The sequence below is a fragment of the Miscanthus floridulus genome, chromosome 11 (assembly GCF_019320115.1).
Source record: "Miscanthus floridulus cultivar M001 chromosome 11, ASM1932011v1, whole genome shotgun sequence".
NCBI lineage: Eukaryota > Viridiplantae > Streptophyta > Magnoliopsida > Poales > Poaceae > Miscanthus > Miscanthus floridulus.
The window spans coordinates 28,444,353-28,467,119 of NC_089590.1; the positions used below are offsets into that span (position 1 = coordinate 28,444,353).

The following is a 22,767-nucleotide window of genomic DNA, read 5'->3' on the forward strand; positions in this document are numbered from 1 at the left end:
ATAAATCCCTTCTCCAATAACTCCTCTAACTACTTCTTCATTTCTGCTAGTTCTTTAGGAGCCATGCAGTAAGGATGCCAAGAAATAGAAGCAGTGCTCGGTTCAAACTCAATGGAAAACTCTAGATCCCTATCTGGTGGCAACCCAGGTAGATCATCAGGAAAGGCATTTGGGAACTCACAGACCATAGGAATAGAGGCAAGATCAGGAGAAGCTTCAACATGAGCAGCAACTGGTAAGGCTGGATCTGAGGACATAAGAAGAGACATCTATCCACGGAAGAAGGAAGCCATAACTCAACAACTCTTGGCTTAAGATCCAAGACTACCCTATATACTCGCAACCAATTCATGCCTAGAATTGCTTCTATGCCTTGCCTAGGCAGCACCATGAACTGAAGGCGGTAAGTGTGAGTGGCTAGCACTAATCCAACTATGTATGTTCGAGTATTAACGCACAACTACGCACCTAGAGTACTGATTCTATAGGCAATAGGTATAGCCATAAGAGATATATTGTGCCTCTCTACAAACCCCATGCTCATGAATAAATGTGATGCACTAGAATCAAACAACACATATGCTGGGTGGGAATCAATGGTAAACATACCAGCCATCACCGGTTCATTCTACAAGATCTCCTCAGCCTTAGTGAAGTTGACTTGCCCAGAGCAGCTTACAAGCACCTTCTTCTTGATAATCATCCGCTTGAATAGACAGAAGTTGGCTTAAGGCTAGGAAGATTGCACAGGCTGGTTCTATGGATACTCCCGAGCATAGTAGCCTTCCTTGCCACACTTGAAACAAGCACCAGGCTTGTTCACCTACCCCTGATGAGGCAGAACCTACTATCCCTAAAGCTGTTGTTGCACCTGCTAAGTAGGTGCACGGTACTAAGTGGGAGGTGCTAGGTGGGTCTGCTAAGGTTGGTGGAACAACTACCCACCCGAAGACTGATAGGGCACCCACCTAACAACCTATACCTTCTGAGCCTAAGGGTGACTAGAAGACCTAGTAATCACCCGCTTGCACTTTCACTCAGCTTGAGAGTCACGCTGAAGTCCCTCCATGGCAATAGCAGCATTTATCATAGCACCAAAAGTCTGGTAGTTCCCTGTGTATAGCTCCTTTTATAGACTACAAGAGAGGCTATGATAGAAACGATCCCTCTTCTTCTCATCAGTATCAACATGGGTCCTAGCATACTGTGATAGATGGTTGAACTTGTCTATGTAATCCATCACAAACATGCTCCCTAGCTTCAGGCCCAAAAACTATGTCAACTTCATGTTCAACACACCAGCAGGAATGTACTACTCTTTGAAAGTAGCGGCAAACTCCCACCAAGTCACACGGTGATCCACCGACTACATGGCATTGAACGTGTCCCACCATGCACTGGCAGAACCCAACAGCTGCTGCGCTGCAAAGCGCACCTTCTGCTCCTTAGTTACACTGAGTAGCAGAAACTTCTGCTCCAAAATACGAAGCCAATGCTCTGCATCCAGACGCTCAACAGTCGGCGTGAATGTGGGTGGGTGCGTCTTCAAGAAATCCTAGTAAGAACAGGGTCCCTCGGGACTGTGGGCACCACCCCCGTTCCCGCCATTGCCCCTGTGGCCTCTAGGATGAAGCCACCAATGGCCTAGGCAAGCATCTCAAGGCACGAGCTGACTCGCACCAAGCAGCCAGCATCTCCACCATCATCTCAGCATGGGTCATCAGAGGTGGCGGTGGTGGAGGATGAGGAGCAAGAAGTGGGCCTCATGGCTCTCCCCATTTGTGTTGCCAATACCCTCACCACGACCGTTATCACCCGGGTCTACCCTAGCACTGGTACTCCCATGACCAGACCTCAGGTTCATCTATAAATAGATAGGAACCAACCATTAGGGACAACCCTCTAGATTAGGAACAAGAGATTGGAGAAATTATAAGACTTTAATTAAAGCATTCTTTTAGGTTATCCTATCAATTCACTAATCCAAATTATACGTGTAGGGGGAGCAAGATTCTCTTTTCAAGATGCATGCATCGACCTACCTATTCACTCAAGCCGGAATATAGCGGCATTCGCAAAAAAAAATCAGCACATCGCACACTCACTTTTCGTACACTAAATGATTTTTACGCATCGTAAGCTATTGTACCTGCAAAAACTTGATTAGATAAAAATAGTACTGCTATCCTAGATAGACCATATTACTAGGGCTTATACTTATTTACATAATTTTATCGCATCCTACTTTTAGCAAAACTTTTGTTGGTCAAATTTTAGGTTTTGAAAGGAGTTATGAAACTCGTAGGCTCATTATTGGCTCTGATACCACCTGTGGCTGAACCGCCCGAAATAGCACACTTTCGGAGGTGCTCGTCTTTTGCTAGACACTAAGCACCCCGAAAGTAGGCTACTTCGAGTAGTTCCATCGAGCACACCCCAAGGGAGAACTCGAATAATCCACATTTTTCCTTCAGGATCCAATAATGTGAATGAGTTTACAATACTTTGTCCATTTCCTACAACTAGAGTTCTTAGAAATACATTATTACAATACTAAGTTCAGAGTGCGGAACTTAAATAGCAGAATTAAAATAAACATCTAGAGATAAGATACAAGGATCCATCTGTGCCCACCAGAAGAATCCTCCACTCAAAAGCCATCCTTAAGCTGCACCTACAACAGGGGTAAATAAACCCTGAGTACACAATATACTTGCAAGACTTACCTGACTAGTGGGAATAGTTTCCTGACTCCAAGGAATATGATAGGCTTTATAGTTTGCTGGGTTTCCTTTTTGCAGAAAGCATTACTAATAGTAAATCCTTATGTATGTTTATTATTAGCAGTCATGATTAGTTCATTATCTAACCATTCTTTGTAAGCACCTGATCTACTCTCAAGCAAGAGTTGAGCAAACAGATCCATTTCACCATCTTTCATCTTCCAGTTCTTACTGCGGTGCTAGACTGTAGACAAGCCGTACTGGATTACCGATAATTTGTGAATCAATGTGCCCAGCTAGGTACCCCAAAACACATGCCCCACTTGTACCCCAGACACAAGCAGTACCAACCCACCACTCTCCTATCAAGGGGTCCAAGTCCCCATCCAAACTTGGACTCCAAGCCCCCACACCTGAGTCCTAGACTCACAGTGGTTCTTAGACCCCCACCATCCCTGCCTCCAATCAGTTAGTCTAGAAAGAGCTAGAACCCATGACAAGAGAGCAACGAGCCTTCCCTGCTCCCATAAACAAGTATGTGCTTAGGATAATAAGTCTATGACTTGCCTAGAACCCAATGCAATGGCCGGTCCTTAACCGGCATGGACAGGGAACATAGTGTAACCAAGCTATGCCCTATTGGTCGTGGGACATAGCCTCTTACACCCACCAATACCCATACCATATCCATGCCTAGTCTCCATTTCCTTTCACCATTTTATCATGAGAGTGATAATAATAATCACCTATTATGAGAAACGATAGGTTACTCACACTACCGAAAACCCTAAGCATGGCAGCTACTCGACCTAAGCTAGTAGGACTCATATGTAAGTATATCTATGCATGTAGTTTCAATATAACTCTTGTAACATAAATGCACATCGTATATATATTTTTAGTGATTATTCAAAATAAGGGTTATGCACCTAGACTTGCCTTGGGTAGGTGGGGAGTCATCTCTGTTAGTCAGTGGTGGCTACAGGACCTCCTCCTACACAAGAATCTCTTTCTCATACTCTTCAATCACCTCCTCGTACTCCTACTCGCCCACGGTCACGAACTCCACCAACTCTTTGTCTACATGCATGTAATGATGATGCAACACTCAATATTAAGGCAACAGGGGTTCTAAAAATAAGAATACATCTACTAAGCCACTAAGCTAGCTCTAATGACTAAGATATTGAGCTAATCATCATTCCCATCAAACCAGCAGGGTTTCGCCTACAAGTGCTACTTAGCAACTAAAATATTTTCTTAATCTTATTAACGATTTCCTATATACTACAACAAGGAGAACTTAGCTACCATATTTCTCAACATATTTTAAGGCTACAAAAATTACAGTGAATACATAATAATACATTGAACCTACTATAAAAATTTCATGGTCAAAGCTATTACCAATTTGCCACAAAAATTCCTACAAATATTAATCTAAATAATGCTAAACTTTCCTAAATAAATTAATGGACCTAACATACTCATAGATAAATGTAAACTAACTATATCAACAGATAGATCACATTTTTATGAACCTAACAAATTTTATTTCACTATTTTTGGACACCTACAGAATTTACTATAATTTTCCAAAGATCAGCTCAAAACTAAATTAAAAAACGTTTGCTAATTCGTTGGAAAAAGGAAAACTGATCCTCGTGCGGCCCATCCGTGTGACCCACACACACGTAGTGCATGTGCATGAGCAGCCGATAGGTGTGTCCCATGCGCGCAAATGGCCCACGATGGGGGAAGCCCACGCGCATCGGCGTCTTTGCAAAAACACCCTTGAGCTACCGGTGATTCAACCCGAGGTCCGCAACACTATTCCTATAGACTACTCCTTTGCAAATAAGCCCTTCCCCTTTCTCTCCTTTACAATGGCCCGGTCCTCCGGCCACCCCACATGCACCGGGGCGACGACGATGGCATTGGATGGCCATGCTGGCCAGCTAGGACCCGTGCTGGCTCTACTAACGGGTCAACCCCTGTCTACAACCCTAGAGCCTACACTTGCCTAGGTTATAGGAGCGGCAAAGCTTTTCAGAAGTGGTGACCATGGTACGCGGCCATGTGCGACAGCGATGTGGCCATGCCGGCTGCCCTAAGCCACCACGGGGTGAACTAGCTAGTGAGTGAGCATTACCTAGCTACCATAAGCCTAGCTACGGTGATCATTGGCGAAGAGAGTGGCAGAGAGGAGCTAGCCACATGCAGCCAAGCCGTGCGGCAACACACCATGGCAGCACGGTCAAGTTAGTGGCATGGTGGAGCTAGTAGTGACTAAGCCGAGGCACGCATGACGAAGAGGAAGGCAAGGCACACTTATAGGCTTGGGCAATTGGGCTTGAGTGGAGAGATGGGGGGTCTACCCTCGGTCATGGCCATGGCCTTAACGGCATACCAGTGGGAAGGCGCCAAATTGGTGCTTGGCCAGGACGTCATCAAGATGGTTAGGGGGCGGATGACGAGGAGACATGAGGATGAAGGTGCGGACGAGCCAAATTTAATAGAGGTGACCTATCTCTGGTGCACTCGTGGGCGCTAGGCGCAAGGCGATGGTGGCAGCAGAGAGAAATAGAGGAGGAAAGAGGAAAAGAGAGAGATAGCATGACAGTGGGCTCGGCTCATCCATGCCTTGGCGAGATGTGAGCGGTGGGGTCGGGAGGCCCACACATCGGCACTAGTCGATGGGTGTTCATGGCAACATGCTCACGGCAGGACAACACGCGCATGACCAGTGATAGTGCAGCAGTGTGGCAGATCAGCATGAACACGATGATGATGCAGCACAGAATAGGGCAGTGTAGTATAGCGAACGCATGTGGCCCAGTGGCACCGACAGCGACGCCAATGACACTGCACAGCGCGCGATGGGACTATGGCGGTGGCAGCGTGGTAGTGAGGTGGGGCAACTATGCGCTAGGGCTACCAACCACAATGGCCAGCTGAGCATGGCCAGGCGCATGCGCGGGCGATCGGCGCATCGATGTCATGGCTCAGGGGCACGGTGATTGCGCCTACGCGAGGAAACCGACCGAGTGCGTGCCATGCACGCTTTTTAAAGCACTCAAAAAAACTAATCGGTTGTCCAAACACCCAAACCATCTTCACCATCCCTTAGAGGGTACATTAGGCCACTAAAACAACTTGTAACACTACCCTACTTCTTAACTAGGTTATCGTATAAAATTTACCAAACATCGCAATGTCTAGCTCACCAAAACTTCATGAAATCTTCTAAGTGTTGAATGACTTTCTATTTCTAGTTGCATTTCCAAACCCTTAGAAATATAAGCTAGCAACATTATTTATCAACACCAAGTATTTCATTGTCATCTACAAAGTTTGTACTTTCAACTTTATTTAAGTTTTGCATATATGTTCTATATTATTTTTGTTCAATAAAAATTTATTTACAACCCTACTTGATAATTACGTGAATCATGGAATAACTTTTCTGATTAACATTCTATTGATCCTTCTACATTATGACACTTCATCTACTCATTTCACCACATGCATTAACACACAAATACGATGCTCATGGCATGTTTCAGTAAATGATTTACAGTGTAACACCGAGGGTGTTACACTATTGGGCCTGCTATCAACATGGGCAATGAAAACTTTGGGCTAAGGACTGGCCTCATCATGATAGTGTAGGCAAACCCATTCTGTGGTTTGCCAAGCGAGGACGCAAACGCACATCTCCAACACTTCCTTGAGCTATGCGACACCATCGTCTTCAAGGACATCGCACCGGAGAGCATTAGGCTCCGCTTGTTTCCCTTCTCCCAAGTGTTGAAGACAAAACAATTGTTCTACAAGGATAAGGAAGTTGTCAACATGTGGGAAAAGTGTTCCATGGCATTCCTCGCAAAATTCTTCCCCATGGGTAAAACCAATGCCCTACAGGGAAGAATTTCAAACTTACAGCAGAATGCAATGGAGTCCATCCCTGAGACATGGGAGAGGCTGCAAGAATACATCCTTTCCTGCCCACACCATGATATGGAGAATTGGCTCGTGCTCTAAAACTTCTATAATGGGTTAACCCCTATGTCAAGAGGGCACATCGATGCCGCTGCTAGAGGAGCTTTTCTCTCACTTACCATTAATGGAGCCATGGCTCTCATGAGAAGATGGTGTCAAATCAAGGGTGGAGCGACGAGAGGCTCCAAAATAAGCAACAAAAAGGCATGCATACCGTGAAGGAGACAGATATGCTTGCCACAAAAATAGATCTCTAGATGAAAAGACTTGACGAGCGTTGCCACAAAAAGGAGGCTATGTATGGCACCGTCCAGACCATCGACTCACATATGACATGTGAGGTCTGTGGAGAAAGTGGACACTCGGGGAATGACTGCCCCGAGACCCATGAGGATGCTGCCTACATCAATAACGGGTTCTGTCCACAAGGAGATAACAACAATTAGTCATGCTTCCAAGGAGATAATAATAATTATAATTCAAATTTCAATTAGAATTATAATTCAAACCAGCCCTCATTGAAAGAATTGGTCTTAGGACAAGCAAAAATTAATGAAAATCTTACCAAAAACTTGATGTTTAATGAAAAAATGCTAGAAAATATAAATACTAAAATTGAAAGTTTATCCTCCTCTGTGAAAAATAAACTTAGTATTAATAAAATGATAGAAACACAAATCGCTCAAATAACTGCTGCTAGTCCTGTCAATAACACGGGAAAAATCCCAGGGCAACACAAGAATTCCTCCGAGTTTGTTCATGCAGCTATAGATCAATGAAGGAGGAGAAGTCTTGCCCGATGGACTAAAAATGTTGAGCCATTGTCGAAGGTAAATCGGCAGTTATCTTAAAAATCTAAAAAATTCAAATAAAATATTTCCAAATTTTAAAATTTAAAATTTTACTTCAAAATAAATTATTTAGAAAAATAAAATAAAAATCATTTTCTAAATAATTAGAATTTTATATTATCATTTCTCATTTTTAAAATATTTATGAAAACATTAAAATGTAATAAAACTTTTGTGGAAAATAAAAAATGGAGCAAATTCATGTTTGAAAAATGCCAAACCCCAATGGCTAGCTCCCACGTAGCCATTGGGAGCAAACCGCCAAAGGGGGCAACAACGGGCCCACTGCAGGTGCGGGCGCACCAGTGGTGCGGCCGCACCCTGCTGGCTGCCGTGCATGCCGCCACTCCTCCAATGGCTCCTAGCCTTTGCCTCCTGTCCCCCAGGTCAGTTTGGTGCCCTCTATAAATAGAGAGGCCAGGGTTGAGCCCTCACTGACCCCACTCTCTACTCATTTCACTCCCTCACTCCCTTTTGCTCTCTCACTCTTGCAACATTTTTTGACAAAACCATTAGTACAAGGGCACTCTACATAATTTTCACAAGCTCTAGTCCACCAAACAAGGCACGTGGGTTGCTCAATTTATTGTTGCTAACCTTAACCCGCACTCAAGTTTTTGCTTGTTGTTTGTGTTGTTTTGCTACCATGGGCATGTTCGAGAAGAGGATTGTCGGTGCACTCAAAAAGATCACGAGGTCAAGCTCAAGTCACTCCCGTGGAAGCTCAAGCACGCACTTCACCAAGCTCGAAGAGAGCCTGATGCATGAAGACAAGGAAGTTTTGCCAACGGAGGAAGAACAGGAGCAAGAGCAGCCAGTGGAAGTGTAGGATGATGCTTCCTACCTCGGCTTGGAAGGAGATGAATTCATCCACATCAAGGACCACGAATTTGTCCACACGCCGACAAATGACCTAGACCTCCTCGAAAAGATAGGTTTGGATGTTGAATTCTCCAACATTTGGAAATCCATTTGATGGGAGGACATTTCTCCTGTTTGGGAGGAAGGTTCTCGCCTCCTGACTATCCAATTTTTATGCTCCTTGCAAGAAGTTGAGAATGGGATTACTTTTCGATTATTTGAAGAAGAATATTTTCTTACATGGAAAGATCTTAGTTCTCACTTAGCCTTTCAAAGAAAATGCTCAATTGACTTAGATCATTCTCTCAAAGGTTTTAATCGTCTTGAATTTTGGAGAGAAATTTCTGGTCAAAACGTAGTTCACAAATTTCAACCTCGAAATTGGAACATTCAACATCCTACTTTGAGGCTCATGCATCATTGGATTGCCATAACTTTGTTTCCTAGACAAGACATAAGATTTGTTCACAATGTTGAATTACAATTGCTCTATGCCATGATTAAAAAGATTAAAAATGCTCCCGTGAAAGATATGTTCAAACATTGGTTAGCCTTATTCAAGGCTTCTACATATATCTTGTGCACATCTCTTATTACACGTATTGCCACTAGTATTGTTGCGTTGGATGGTCAAGATATAGTTTACATTACTACTCCATGCATTATTATTAATGAGCATTACTTGTTGCTAGGACATCATTTGAAATATAATGAAATATGAAACCTTGTATTTTTTCTTCCCTGGATATACGAACAAAATCCTGTTACCTATCCTAGGGTTTCATTTGTATAAGTTTCAGGAGCTAACCTTTTCTCTTGAACCACAAGAGGAAGCACGCGGGAGTTTTGTGTCTGGCAGGTTAACAAGGAGCAAAGCTAGGAACGAGGCAGGTAGTTCACAGCAAACACAATTGTCACCCTCCTCAACTATGCCATAGGTGTACCATGCGGAGTGGTTCCCAGCTGGACAAGTGCCAGGGTTCACACTTGGGTCCATCTAGGCTGGGAACACACCCTGCAACCACACGAGGCTAGAGGGTCGGGATGGCCGGAGGCAGATGACATGGAGTGAGCAAGGCAATGGCGTCCCGCCCACTCCTCTGACTTCGAGGGGTTACCACCACCAGTCCAGCCACGATAGTCTGTTTTGGACCATCATGAGTGGGGTACAATCAACACCCAACTAGGAGGATTAGAGATCCGCATAAGTGAGATAGAAAATACTCTCAATACTCACGTGCAGGGTACAGTCCAATGGCAGCAACAATAGATGGCGCAAAAGAACACGTTGCTGAAGCAACAACACGATCAGTAGATGGCCTATTGGCGGTCAATGGGATACAATCCTAGACCATAGGCTTTGAGCTAGCCTTGGGGAGGAGCCTCGCAGAGGTAACTTGTATCTTTTATTTTTTGGATTTTATTTTCTTGCATTTATTTATTTATTAGCATTTAAAAAAAATCTAAAAATTTAAAAGACTAAAAAATAAAATATGATAAAAGCAACAAAAATATTCATTCCACTCCACATATGTGTATTAAGAATGTTTAGTTTCTCCTTTGTTGAAATGATGAATAGTAGCTCTGTTTTATAATTCATCTGAGCCTAGGCTATAACTTAGTATTCTCCAAGATTTATGTTTGTTGGCTAAAATGTCTTATCCTAAAAACTTGAAACTTGTGGGTTGCAAAGGCATGATCCTTTTCTAAGTTATTGTGAGTTATGATATGGTACAAATAGAATATGCTATGATTTTGTTCTAAGAGAAACTTGACATCCAGAGTTTTTAATTTTAAAAATGCTAAAATAAAAAGTTCCTCAATGGTTATCAATTCCTACCAAGGCCATATGACAATATGCAATGAATACAAACCTTAGTCATAGGCTGCTTGTTATTGCATTGAGCTTTATCAAATTGTTGTGACCCTTGTTGAGATTCTTGTCATGCACCCATGATCAAGATTCACGTACACCCACAAATACAATGCTGACTCTTACAATGAAAGTTACGCAAAAACATACTTTTTCATCCACCAAATAAATACTCCCTTCACATGTCATGAATCTCTCTCTCAAAAATTTTCATGTGCCAAAAGGAAGTATGGGCTATGCTAAAAAAAGAAAAAGAGAAAAATATCCATGCTAAAAAGCATGAGAGAAAAAAATGCATGCTAAAGAGCATGAGAAAAAGAAAAGAAAGAAAAAAATAGCCCATACTTTCAAAATAAAAGGCACACATCAAAAAGAGAGAGTCATGATCAAAAGAGTACAAAAATATTTAGAATTAGGAAGATGCGAAAAAAATTTCACACACTTGCACTTCTTGATCAAAGTGTATGACCTCCATCTTCTTGGATCTGGTTTTTGACTTAGCAAAATATGTGATGCAAGTTTGCCTCATTTTCATACCTACCTAAAACTCCACCAAAAAGCCTTTAGAGGTAGGATGAAAAAGAAGACAAAAATATTAGATGCCTTGGTGAGGTTTATACACCTTGAGCGATCGAGTGAATCATTTGAGGAACTCAGGCCATGGTAGTGGCTTTATACCTCGCTGACAATCATCGGTGGAATCTGTTTGTAGCCTATTATGTTCAAGGGAATGGTAGTGGCTTTATACCTCACTAACAATCATCGGTACCAACTGATGCTAGAGGGCATGCCTTCGTTGAATGATAATTTGTGCTTGAGTTTGTTAAGCAACTACAATATCCTGATAGCTACCGCCTAATGTTAACTAACATTCAGTAGTTCCAAAAGATTCTCAGTTTCATGCTCCTTGAAAACCTGTATTGTTAAAACCCAACAAGAGTTAGTAATAAAATTCATAAATTGTCAAACAGAATAAAGGGTGGATAAAAATGTTGTCTTATTTAAATTGCGGAAGAATACATTGTTATGCCACTTGTGAATTGTAATCAGCATAGTAGCAACTCCTGATCAACAACCAATGACTTAGCTGTTTGCTCAAGACGAGCAGAGGTTAATGTTAGATTATTTAGCTTCAACAATGCCTAGCAACGTGATCGTGTAGATAGATTCAGATGGTAGCACACGGGACACAAGGGTTTATACTGGTTCAGGGAATGGTAGCACGCTAAACCCTACTCTAGTGGTGTGGCTATTCTTCTTGTATTTGTATGCTTGGTTACAGGGGATGTTGCTCCTAGCTACGAGGTAGATTGGAACGGCGTATGGTGTCGTGGTGGACATGATGATCGCAGAGTCCTTACCCCTCCTTATATTGGCAGAGGGGTAGGGTTACAGCAAGGGTGATTGGCGCTACAGATTGGATTCCTAGTTTGTTACAATAGATCAATTCTATCCTACCATAGCTAAGATGGTGGCAGATATGCTTGATATGTCGTGATCTCCAAGTTGGTGGTTCCGCCTAGTCCTCACGGGCTTCTCCTTTGATCATCCTCGATGGGCCAGATATATGGTCGGTGAGAGTACTCTGGGCCCATATCTCTGATAGTAGCCCCCACAGGATTTAATGACGGGCTCATAGAGCTATACCATCCTTCGAGCATCACAAGTCCCTATAAGGTTCAAGTACCATAGGTCCCGATGAATATTTCTTGGGTACCGAGATGCTTGAATAAAGTCAGGAGGTCCCGAGTATCAGGACGACTATGTGCGCTGCACTGACTGGCAGTAATGCCTTCCTAAGTTTTGGGATTCCTTCGGGTGAACGCATCATCTGTGTGTCATTGAATCCTATAAAAGATAAGGATAGTGGTGCCTGGGAACTCAAACCCTTCAGTCTCCCATGCTCTTGCTTTGTGGAACCCTCTTGATGCCTAAGTGCATTTTTAATGCCAACCACCCACTCCATCACCATCCTCAGGGTGCTTATTTAAGCGGGGGGTAGGGAGGCTGGTGAGTCTCACCCCTTCTTTCTTCCCCAAATCCCCTAGCCTTAGACTGAGTGTGAGAGTGGTGATTCTGCTAGTGCGCCATGGTCCATGGCGTTCTTCAGCGGTTGCGCCATCGCTGGGAGAAGGCTTTTAAGATCAGGTTCCATGGTGGCCTGGCGATGTCCGTTCTCCTTAGGTGTTAGAGGAAGGTCTTTGAAGATGGGGAAGAATAATACCATTAGTGGCCCAAGTCGTCGAGGACATGGTGACTGAGCTCACTGATGGTCGGCGCGTGGTAGATCTCTAGGTCAGAATATTTGTAGGGAATCCTAGAGGGCAAAGGGCGTCCCGCTGCTGCCAAGAAAATTTTTGCCCCATAGATCTCCACCTGGGTGGTCTCGTGTATCGATTTAGAGGCTTGAGGCCATCAAATCGATGTCGTTCGCTCCTCCCTGACGCTGCAGAAGATGGTGCAGGCCATCCTCCTCTCGAGTCTCCTCCTCCTCTTGGATGCTAGAGGAAGCTACGTGAGGCAGAACTCCCCGAGGAGTCTTCTAGGTGTCATCCATACTCATGAAGGCTCGGAGGCGAGGTGAAGGTCATCGTGCATCTTCGTCCAACTTCTCTGCTTCATGAGGTGTCCATCTCTTGAGTGCGATAGTAGATCCTTCACTCACAAGGCTATCATAACCGTAGCAGTTTCTAATAGATTTGGGTTATTGTAAACCTGTTGATGTAAAATGTAGTAGAGTTTAATCAAAAAAGAATGACTTTTATTGATTTTGGACACTGCTACCTATGTCCCAATTTAATCGGGTAATTTGACGAATTTTGTTCAGTCGAACCAGCTTTGCATTTTTATGGGCCCCCTTCCCGACCCGATGGGTAGTTAGTACAACTATGGGTTATGTAGGTGATCCGAACTAAAAATTTACTCTGACCAAGTGTGGTCGTTCATGGCTCTAGAAGCCAGTGATCCCGAATGCTCAAGGATCACTTGGGCAAATAGTGAACACATGTAAACCTCTAGAGTTGTGGCGAATGCTATTCTATCGAGTTAATAATGGGTAGAACAGGTGATCATCCACTATCTAAAAGTAAAAGGACAAAGCCTGACCAGCTGGGGCATGTCATGAAACTCTTTTCCCAGATTCCAGGAGCTCGTACTTTGGTTGCAGCCAAGGGCTGACCAGTTTTCTGGTTTCCCACAAAGAGGCACACATCCGCTGAAACAAGGTACTTTGAGCCTGTTTGAACATTCGAGAGATTTACATAGCCTCGAGGCCAGAGGTTTTAGGATCGGCTGGTGACCCTCCCGAACATCCCCTTCACTCTAGAGATGGTAGGGTTTAGCTTTCACAGTTCTAGGCTAAAGCCACCGACTACACTTGTCGCTTTGGTGGACTACACTGGGCTATGGTGGGGCCCAAATGCTGGTCCACCCAATTTCACAAGCAATTTTGGGCCTTTGTCCTAGGGTACATAAGGGTTTTGACTAGAATTAGCCACCCTAATAGGTTAGCTGAGGGTGGAGACGGTCCGTCTCTTTGCGGCCACCAACAAAAGTAGTAGTACTCACTACTTGCTTACCATGACCTAGCAGACATTGTCACATCTAGATTATGCTTCTGGTAGTCATAGTGATGGCACCGAGAAAGACCCTGGCCAAGAAAACCAAAAACCATTAGTTTAGTAGGTGAAGAAGATATGAGATCGAAGAGCAAGCGGGGATGGAGTCCTGTCCCTAGTTCTCCGTGGGAAGTGTCGATGGCGATAGAGGAGGACATCAAGAATCTTGTGGTTGGGGGATTCCTAGGGTCAAGGGAACTTTCGGGTTACCGGTGTCCCTCAGCCAGGACATGCCCACCCTTGATTCTGGCGAGATCGGAGTCTTTGTCGACTTCTTTCACCATGGATTTGGGGTGCCCAACCACTAGTTCATCCAAGATCTCCTCTGATACCATGACACGTGGGTGCATCACCTGACCCTGAACGGGATCATGCTTCTAGCGATGTTCATTTCCTATTACGAGGACTTCGTAGGGGTCGAACCCCACTAGGCATTGTTCTATCGCTGCTTCGATGTTCTTCCTCAGTCAAACCGAAAGGTCACCGGCAACCTTTTGATCAAGGCAGCAGATAAATCTCCATTCTTTCACATCAATCTCCCTTCCAACGTCCCAAATTGGGCGAAGAAGTGGTTTTATGTTTACGATTGCTCGGCTCTGGCCTTTTTCCACAAGCTTCCACCCCCTCTGCTAATGGCAAAGAAAGATGAAGTCCCCGAGTCTGAGCTGGAAGAAGCAGACAAACTCAAGTGTGACCTATAGGATTATCACCAGAGGAGAGGGGTTACTGGTTAGGCTTGCCTGGTAGCTTTTTTTGGAGGTGGGTCTAGCCCTTGAGGGAATGTGCATCCCTGATGTGCGACACTCCTAACGCTGACTGCGCTTTAGTTGCTTGTTGTTACCGACAAGGTGTTGGGTCAAAAATCATAGCTCATAGGCAAAGACCGTGTTGGTATTTATTAACGCACACAGATAAATCTGCAAGTGCACAGATACCGATGTAGCTTTCACCCAGGAGTATTCTAGGGTATCGTATTTATCCATAGGGAAGCAATTGTAAAAGAAGTTGATAGCTAACCATCATGTATCTACTAACTTAGTATACCAACTAAACTAAAGTGGGGTAAGTGACATACAATAAAATAAGGTGACACATAAGAAATTCTACTCTAGAAAGGATAAAGTGAAAGCATAGCTAAATGGGGAGGACAACAAGTGAGGGAGTTTCCTAAGTTCTTATCTATATTCTAGAGCAGACTAGATGGGATAACTAGGAATGGGTAAGACATAGCTATCACACAATAACACTTTGGAGCATAGTACCTTTCCAACCCTCAAAAGAAGTGAGAAATAGTGGTCGAGGGAAGGCTGCCAAAAAGCTCTATGAAAACACCAATCCAAACATGGTGGATTGCAAAGGCCTTACAGAGCTGTCACCTCTAGGGCTACCACAACTATCCATGGGATTGGGCATAAACTTAGGTAAACACTAGCCTAGACACCATGTACATGCTAACGATTACTACTCTAGTCACGTACGATAACTTAAGCACTCGATGCGAGCGGAGATCCCATACTAAGGTGTGATACAACTATACAAACCATACTTAGCTAAACAACATGACATGAACTAGATAAACAATAAAGAAGATACTAATATATTGCATAGAAAGTAATATATTGAAATAAGGAAAGTACTACAAGAGAGATACAAAGCTATACTATTCTCCTGAAGATCGCTCTAGACTCTAGGAAGAGCTCCTCTTCACTCTAACTCACACTAAAGCTCACACTAAGACTACATCTTGAGAGTAGAGATAGTTTCTCTTGTGGTGTGTGTTACAAGTGAGGGGTGAGGGTCCTATTTAGAGCCTAAGGTGGAGTAGGGGCTACTCCAGCGCCATGTCAGTGATCCTTGTGATGTCCTCTCCTTGCCCTTGGATCAAACCGCTACTGAAACTGACTTAACCAACGCTTGGGATGGCTTCCACTTGTGCTTCTTTGCATGATATCCAAAGGAGAGGCGGTGGAGCCAAAGTGGGGCTCTGGGTAGCACCCTTGTAGGGCTGGTTGGCCCCCTATGATAGTTGGGGCCTCCCCCTTTCTTCTAGAAGCTTGGCCCACATGTGATGAGTGGGTTTGGGTGGCTAAAGATGTTTGTCATGTTGGTTATATTTCCATGACACGTCAATGATCCATGAGATGCTCCATTCGAGCCCTTGATGTTGAACCGACATTGAACCAACGCTTCTCAATGCTCTAGGCCACCTTCCCATGGATTAGTGATGTGGCAGGGCACTAGGTGGGGCTGGGTGGTGCCACCATGGCACCGGGCGGTGCCCCTTATGGGCCCTGCCTCTCCTGGACACATGGATGGCTTCTAGAAGGCTTGGTTTTGCTCCTCTTTGACTATTTTGTCCTTGCAAGCACAATTCTCCAAATACATGTGGAACCAAGTAAAATCTAAACATAAAATGTTGCTTCTTGCTTGATTTTATACATTTTATGACCAAGTGTTGATGTCAAAAGAGGGTGTTAAGAGCCATCAACCGACCATCTAGTGGAGCCCCCAAGCTTAAAGCCGAGAGGCGACGAGAACTCGGTAAGGTGTAAGTTGCTTGTTTGATCAGTTGATGACCCGTCCCGATTCCCTCGTGTAACTTGCTCTATTTTGTAGGATCATCGGAAGTATAGCTCTAGAGCCCCTTTGAACAAGGTTTGAGAGCAGACGACCGATGGTGCGGAGATGTCTACCAATAATGGTGAGATGTCTGCACTTCGAGAGGAGTTGAGTGCCATTGTCCCTACTCCTCGCCTGAGTCGTGCCTATCACAACGCGTCAGGTTTAGGCGTGTAGGGGAGGAGGCGTAGAGCTACAATAGAGTTTGGAAGCACCAATGAGGGTGATCGAGCCCCGAAGAGGAAGAAGAAGAGGCAACACTGAGCACAAGCATCAGTGGTGCCAGGTGCATTGGTTATATTTGGCTAGCTGTGGCCTCGGTGTATGTCGATTTTGCTTATCGTGAGATGTTCGTAGTGCCGAGGGCTCTGGGGTCACCCAAGCTTGCTGATGATAAGCCATCAGCCGGGACGGTCTCACTCGTCAGCAACTTTGGCCCGAAGGTAGACTATGTCCCCTTTAAGCAAAGTTCTGGAACCTCACGTAGGCGAGTGAAGAAGCCTGCATTGTTGGATGTTCCTAGTGATGAGAACATGTAAGTTCAATTCCTTCACCTTATTGTTTTGATCGAGCGATGAGCTCCTGATGCTTGTTTTTAGGCACAACTCCCAATCAAAGATCTCGTTGATCGAGGAGTTGCCTGAGGCGATTGATTTAGTCGGTGCTAATGAAATCATAAGTCTAGAAGTTTGCCCAAACGAGAGTGAGGATTTGAGCATTTTAGAGATGATTTGGGTTGCTGATACCCTTACTGACATCGCGACTGGTATCAACACAAGCGCACCGCCTTTAGAAGATACTCGGGAAGATGTTTCTCCGGTTATCCAGGCGGGGCCTGTGCAGGGTGAACCTACTTGGGCTCTCAGTGTGGATGCCCGAGGGAAAGAGCCTATCATTGAGCCAGTCCATGGGCTTCACCCATCAGGGTTGTCCCTAGAGGTTCTTCTAGAGGAGGGCCTCAAGAGGGTGTTGCTATGGGTCAACTCTCCTCCATAGGTGGACGATGTTCGCCTGGTCCCTCTCGGATGTTAGATCAACCAAGGAGGGTGAGGTCCATCGTTGCAAGCTTTCAACGCTGAAGGCAGGAGCTTGTTCAATGATGTCGAGAAGCAATGTCATCTTCTCTCTAGCTTCAGAGAGCTAGACGAGATGGCGAAGCATGCGGATAGTCTATCTGCTGTGCTATAAGCCCTTACTGATGTTATCAAGACCAAGAGCCTCTCGGCTGTGGATTCCCTTAGCGCTACCCTAGAGGTATGATCCATGTTGGGAGCTCCAGCCCCTGAGCATTCGCCTGGTTGTCGCACTAGGGGAACGTTGCCCTTGAGCTACACTCAGGGCCACACAATGGACCTGATGGGTCTAGCCCCTGAGTCTTTGGTTGATTCATTTTGAATGAAGTTAAGACTTATGTTGTCTCAAGCTTGTAGTATCTTCAAAAGAGTTCTTCGGCCAAGTTCACGTTCATCTGAGAGAGGTTCTCTCAGCTAGGCGATGAAGCAAAGGCACGGATAGCTAAGCTGGAGAAGGAGGTCATGGCCCTAAAGCGTCATCAGGATGAGACCCAAGGTAGGGTTTCCGCTAAGACCTTTCTCCTTTAGCAGAAGTGGGTGCTTGCTCAAGAGGAGACAGAGAAGCTTCGGAAGTAGATCCAAGGTGTGTGTTATTTCTAGCAATGAATCATGTTATGATTGTATGTGGGTTTTTGACTGACACTTCTGTTAACAGCAGAGTCAGCTAAGGTGAGGCGCCTTAAGAACAAGCTTACTGAGTGTAAGTTTGATTACACAAACCTAGATGTTGTGGCTACTGAGGCTGAGCTGCTGCACGCAGGGATCCTTTCAGCCATGGAAGCGAAGTACATGTATCAAGTGACGTCCCTTGAAGACGAGCTCCGGAGTGTAGTCGCAGCGGGCCATGCTACCTACCAGGTGGCCTATGCTCTACTGGGTGGGCTTGCCTCTTCGTTAGAGGTGGCTTCCTAGCTGAGGGGGATCCCAAGGCACCTAAAGGAAGTTGCCTAGTATGGCATATCCACCAGGGCACACATGGCGCTAGTGTCCATCGGGACAATCTACACTGACCTGAACATCGGCTTCATTAGGGGCAAACCGGTTGAAATGGATCCCTTGCTGTATAGTTGGATTCAACAACAGGCCATAGAGCACTCCGAGGCCATAATTCATGATGTAGATCTCTCCGTGATAGTATAGGGCAGTGTGCCTAACTCATCAGAAGATTCAGGCGGCGCTTGGGGCTGTATTGTAATGTGCTACACCTAACTTTTCATACTCTATCTTTTGTTGTCTTTAGTAGTTGATGCTGGTTAAGCTTTAGACTAACTACCTAGGGATTATTTGACCAAAATGAAATACTTTGATCAAGTCCACGCAAGGTCTTGTTAAGTCACTTATACCATTTCAAGGCCTATGAGACATTGATCGATTCGAGAGAAAGCATGAGTGGGCGGCATGCATGGTTATCATTGTAGCCCCTAAGCACGTTGATAAGTTAGTATAACATGTGAACATGCTAAATAGGAACATGACAGCTACAAAGCTTATCCCACGAGCCACTTAGAGAGGTTCTTCATAAGGTACTCAAGAGATCACAATTTATTCATGTAACAAATAAATGCTCTTTGCAAGATGTAAATGATAACTGAAATTTAGGAAAATAAAAAGGCTGACATAACCATGGGTCATCGACTGCCTTCTCAAGGTCCAATAGCGAGGGCCATAGGGGGTCAAAGCTGGCAGCGGGGTCAAGGACGATGGGTCGATGATGGTGATAGGCTGTTGCCTCAGAATCATCGATAAGAGCTTCTTTCCTGGCCTCGAGCAGGCGAGACTTAGAGCCCTTGAGTCCAGGTTGTTAGCCTCCTCATACTCGATAGCGTCTCTCTCTCATTGATAGGCGCTCTGCAAGTTTTCCAACACCGTGATTATGTCGCACGGTCCTGGCATCTTCAGCTTGAGGTAGGCGTAGTTCAAGACTGCCATGAACTTGGCGTAACATGGCTTCCCAGATATGGCGTTGTATGGTCCCTGGAAGTCAACGACTTCGAAGGAGAGTGTCTCCTTTCAGTAGTGTACCGCATCATTGAATGTCACATAGAGGTCTATCATGCTCAGGGGCATGACGTGTTGCCTAGGAATGATGCCGTGGAAGGGGGACTGCGATGCGTGCAGCTTCCTTATGTCCATGTTTAGTTTGTCGAAGGCATCCTTGTAAAGGATGTTGATGTCGTTGACTCCTTCCAAGAGGATCTTCATCACCCTCACATTCTCAATGACTATAGTCACCACCAGAGGGAATCAGCCCACCTCAACCACATGGTCTGGATGATTAGTTTGATCATAGGTAATTGGCTATTCTGACTAGCGTAGGTATAGCGGGGTAGCTGGTGCGGTCACGTAGATCTATATGTGGGTTAGCTTTTGTAGCCTTCGATCTTGGTAGGCCTAAGGGCCATCAAAGATGAGCATGGAGTGCCTAGCAGCTACATCAAGATCTTAGTCATCATCATGGTCTTTGGAGTACCCATCTCGTTCTGTCCGCTTTTCAGCTTCTAGGATGACACGCTTATGATAAATGAGGCAATCCTTGGCGAGGTGGGTTATGATGAAGCCATGATTCTAACATGGGTTGTACATGATCCTTCTGAACATGTCTCAATAGGCCTGCCTCTTGTGAGGGATCAAGTCCGTTCTTAGGATGGTGTACTCGAGTTTGATCGGCGGTGGAACCTGCTTCCTAGGAGTTGTTGAGTGCTAGGCAATGCCATGAGTATCGTGTTCCTACTTTCACGCGTTGATCAACAGACGCGCATCTTTTCCATTCCTTGATCGACCATAGATCAAGTTGGGGGGGCAATATGCTCCATGTCCTCCCATTGGTTGGCCCTTGGTTCCTAGAAGGAGTTGCCGGCAATCGCGCAGGGTAGGCCTGTGGCATACCTCGAGAGTCTCCCTATTGAACCGCAACTTTTGAGTTATTGGGTGCGTCATCTGCTCAACTCTAGCGGTCGACTGAAGCAACCTGACAGTCTCATAGGGACGGTCAACTAGGTTCTAGCCACCCATTGGGTGAGTGTTCAAGGGATAGATCTCCTAAGTATTAAGAGACTTGTCGAGCTGTTGACGGAGGTGGTTGTTTTCTGCTTGGACATCGTCATTCTGGCGAAGAAGGCAGAGGCGTGCTTCATTGCTAGTCTCGTATGTGGCCTTAGGGATGGTAACATCTCCTAACGAAGGAGTAGCGCTATCAAGCATGAGCTTCTCGAGTGCTTCCCGAGGTGGCTTGGGACCTTATAGATTCATGTAACAGTCGGGTTGCTCTATGGACTTAGTGCCTTTCTCTTTGGGCAACTCCTCCTCTAGATTAGGATTTTCGAGGAGGAATTGATTGTACTCTTCGAGATCAATGTCAAGCTTAGGCCCCTCATCCTCTGCCTGTTCCCAATCTTCTGGCAAATCAGCCATGTTTTCATTGCCATTGGCGATCATCCTGACAAACTGGGTAACCAGATTGTTGAAGCGCTCAGGGCAATGGGAACCGTATATAGAGTGATTCTCAATGCGAGGTATGGCGGGTTCTGCCAGGGCTTATCAAAGCTAGCTTGAGTAGGTTGATGTCGCTTTCCTTAATCCAACCGGAAAGCTAGAAAGGAAGTGATCAGGAGGCAACAGTAGATCCGATCGGGGGCTCTAGTTTGGATCTTCCTAGAGTCGGAGGGTGGCCTCAAGATTGCTCTCTTGGTCAAGCTTTGTGAAGACATCGCGTCTGTAGTGGTTCAGGTGTTGGGCAAGAGTGCGGGGCCCAACATCCACAGCTTCCTCCAATACGGCAAAGAATTCACAGATCAGGGGAGGTTGTTTCTGCTCCTCCATAGATGATTTGGGTCCTTGCAGATGGAAGTCCCCAAACTAGTTAGCGATGAAGTATAGGCTGCCAAAGGTGATCTTCTCGCCTGGATGCATCTTCTCCACAGCGACATCGATATTGATGATGATTCCCATCTGAAACACAATATTAATTTGAACACGAAAGGCCCCTACCTGGCACACCAACTATCAAATTATTTAACTTCGACAATGCATAGCAATGTGATCATGTAGATAGATCCAGATGGTAGCACACAAGACACAATGGTTTATACTAGTTTGGGGCATGTTAGCATGCCAAACCCTACTTCAGTGGTGTGGCTATTCTTCTTGTATTCGTATGCTCAGTTACAGGGGTTGTTGATCCTAGCTATGAGGTAGATTGGAATGGCGTATGGTGCCATGGTGGACGTGACGATCATAGAGTCCTTACCCCTCCTTAAATAGGCCGAGGGGTAGGGTTATAGTGAGGGCGATCGATGCTACAGATTGGATTCCTAGTTTGTTACAACACATCAATTCTATCCTACCATAGCTAGGATGGTGGTAGATAACCTCGATACGTCGTGATCTCTGTTGATATTTCCTAGCGTCGCTACCAGGTTTTGTAATCCACAGCAACGACGCCAGAAATGCTTGTTGACATTTCTTAGCATCGCTACCAGGTTTTGTAATCCCCAGCAATGGTGCCAAAAATGCTTATTGATATTTCTTATGCTCAAGTAGATAATTATGCAAGCGCACAGAATATCATTGTAGCATTTCACCAGGGAGTATTCCAGGTATCATTATTTATATTTTATCATAGGGAAGCAAGGGTTAAAGATAGTGATAGTTAAACATCATGTATCTACTAACTAATATACTGACTAGATTAAAGTGGGGGTAAGTGATATACACTAAAATGGGTGACACACATTGGTCCAATCATGGAAAGGTAAATTGGAAACATAACTAAATAGTAGGATAATAATAAAGAGAACACTAGAATCCTAAATTACTTCTATTCAAGCACTACTCTAGCTAGTGACTATGGCCATAATGACAAACCAAGATAGTGCAAGGTAGGATGCAATAGCACTTGAGGCGTACCTGCCCCAAACTCACCTAGAGGGTTGATTGGGCACAAAGCACCACGAGCCCTATGATTTAACAACTAGACATATCATGGGGGAATAGATAGGATGGATAGGGCTATCAGTACCTACCAACTACCCTGATCTATCCAGAGGCCTAGCCACATTGCAAGGTGCCCCATAGTATAAGCACAACACTTACACTATTTGATACTACCCTAGCCTCACGTTAAGACTAAAGCATCAACTAGTGACAAAC

At 44.9% G+C, this 22,767-nt stretch overlaps 1 protein-coding gene and 1 non-coding gene across 2 annotated transcripts; both read right to left on the bottom strand.

Moving 5' to 3' along the window:
* Positions 1-6,639: 6,639 nt before the first annotated feature.
* Positions 6,640-6,745, bottom strand: LOC136495026 (small nucleolar RNA R71). Its single transcript, XR_010768820.1, has one exon. It is a non-coding gene; the product is annotated as a small nucleolar RNA R71 (small nucleolar RNA).
* Positions 6,746-19,452: 12,707 nt separating this feature from the next.
* On the bottom strand, positions 19,453-19,821 carry LOC136491736 (uncharacterized). Its single transcript, XM_066487989.1, has 2 exons — positions 19,642-19,821; positions 19,453-19,593 (listed from the first exon to the last, which is right to left on the bottom strand). The coding sequence occupies exons 1-2, from the start codon at positions 19,819-19,821 to the stop codon at positions 19,453-19,455; spliced, it is 321 nt and encodes a 106-aa protein (XP_066344086.1).
* Between the last annotated feature and the right edge of the window lie 2,946 nt (positions 19,822-22,767).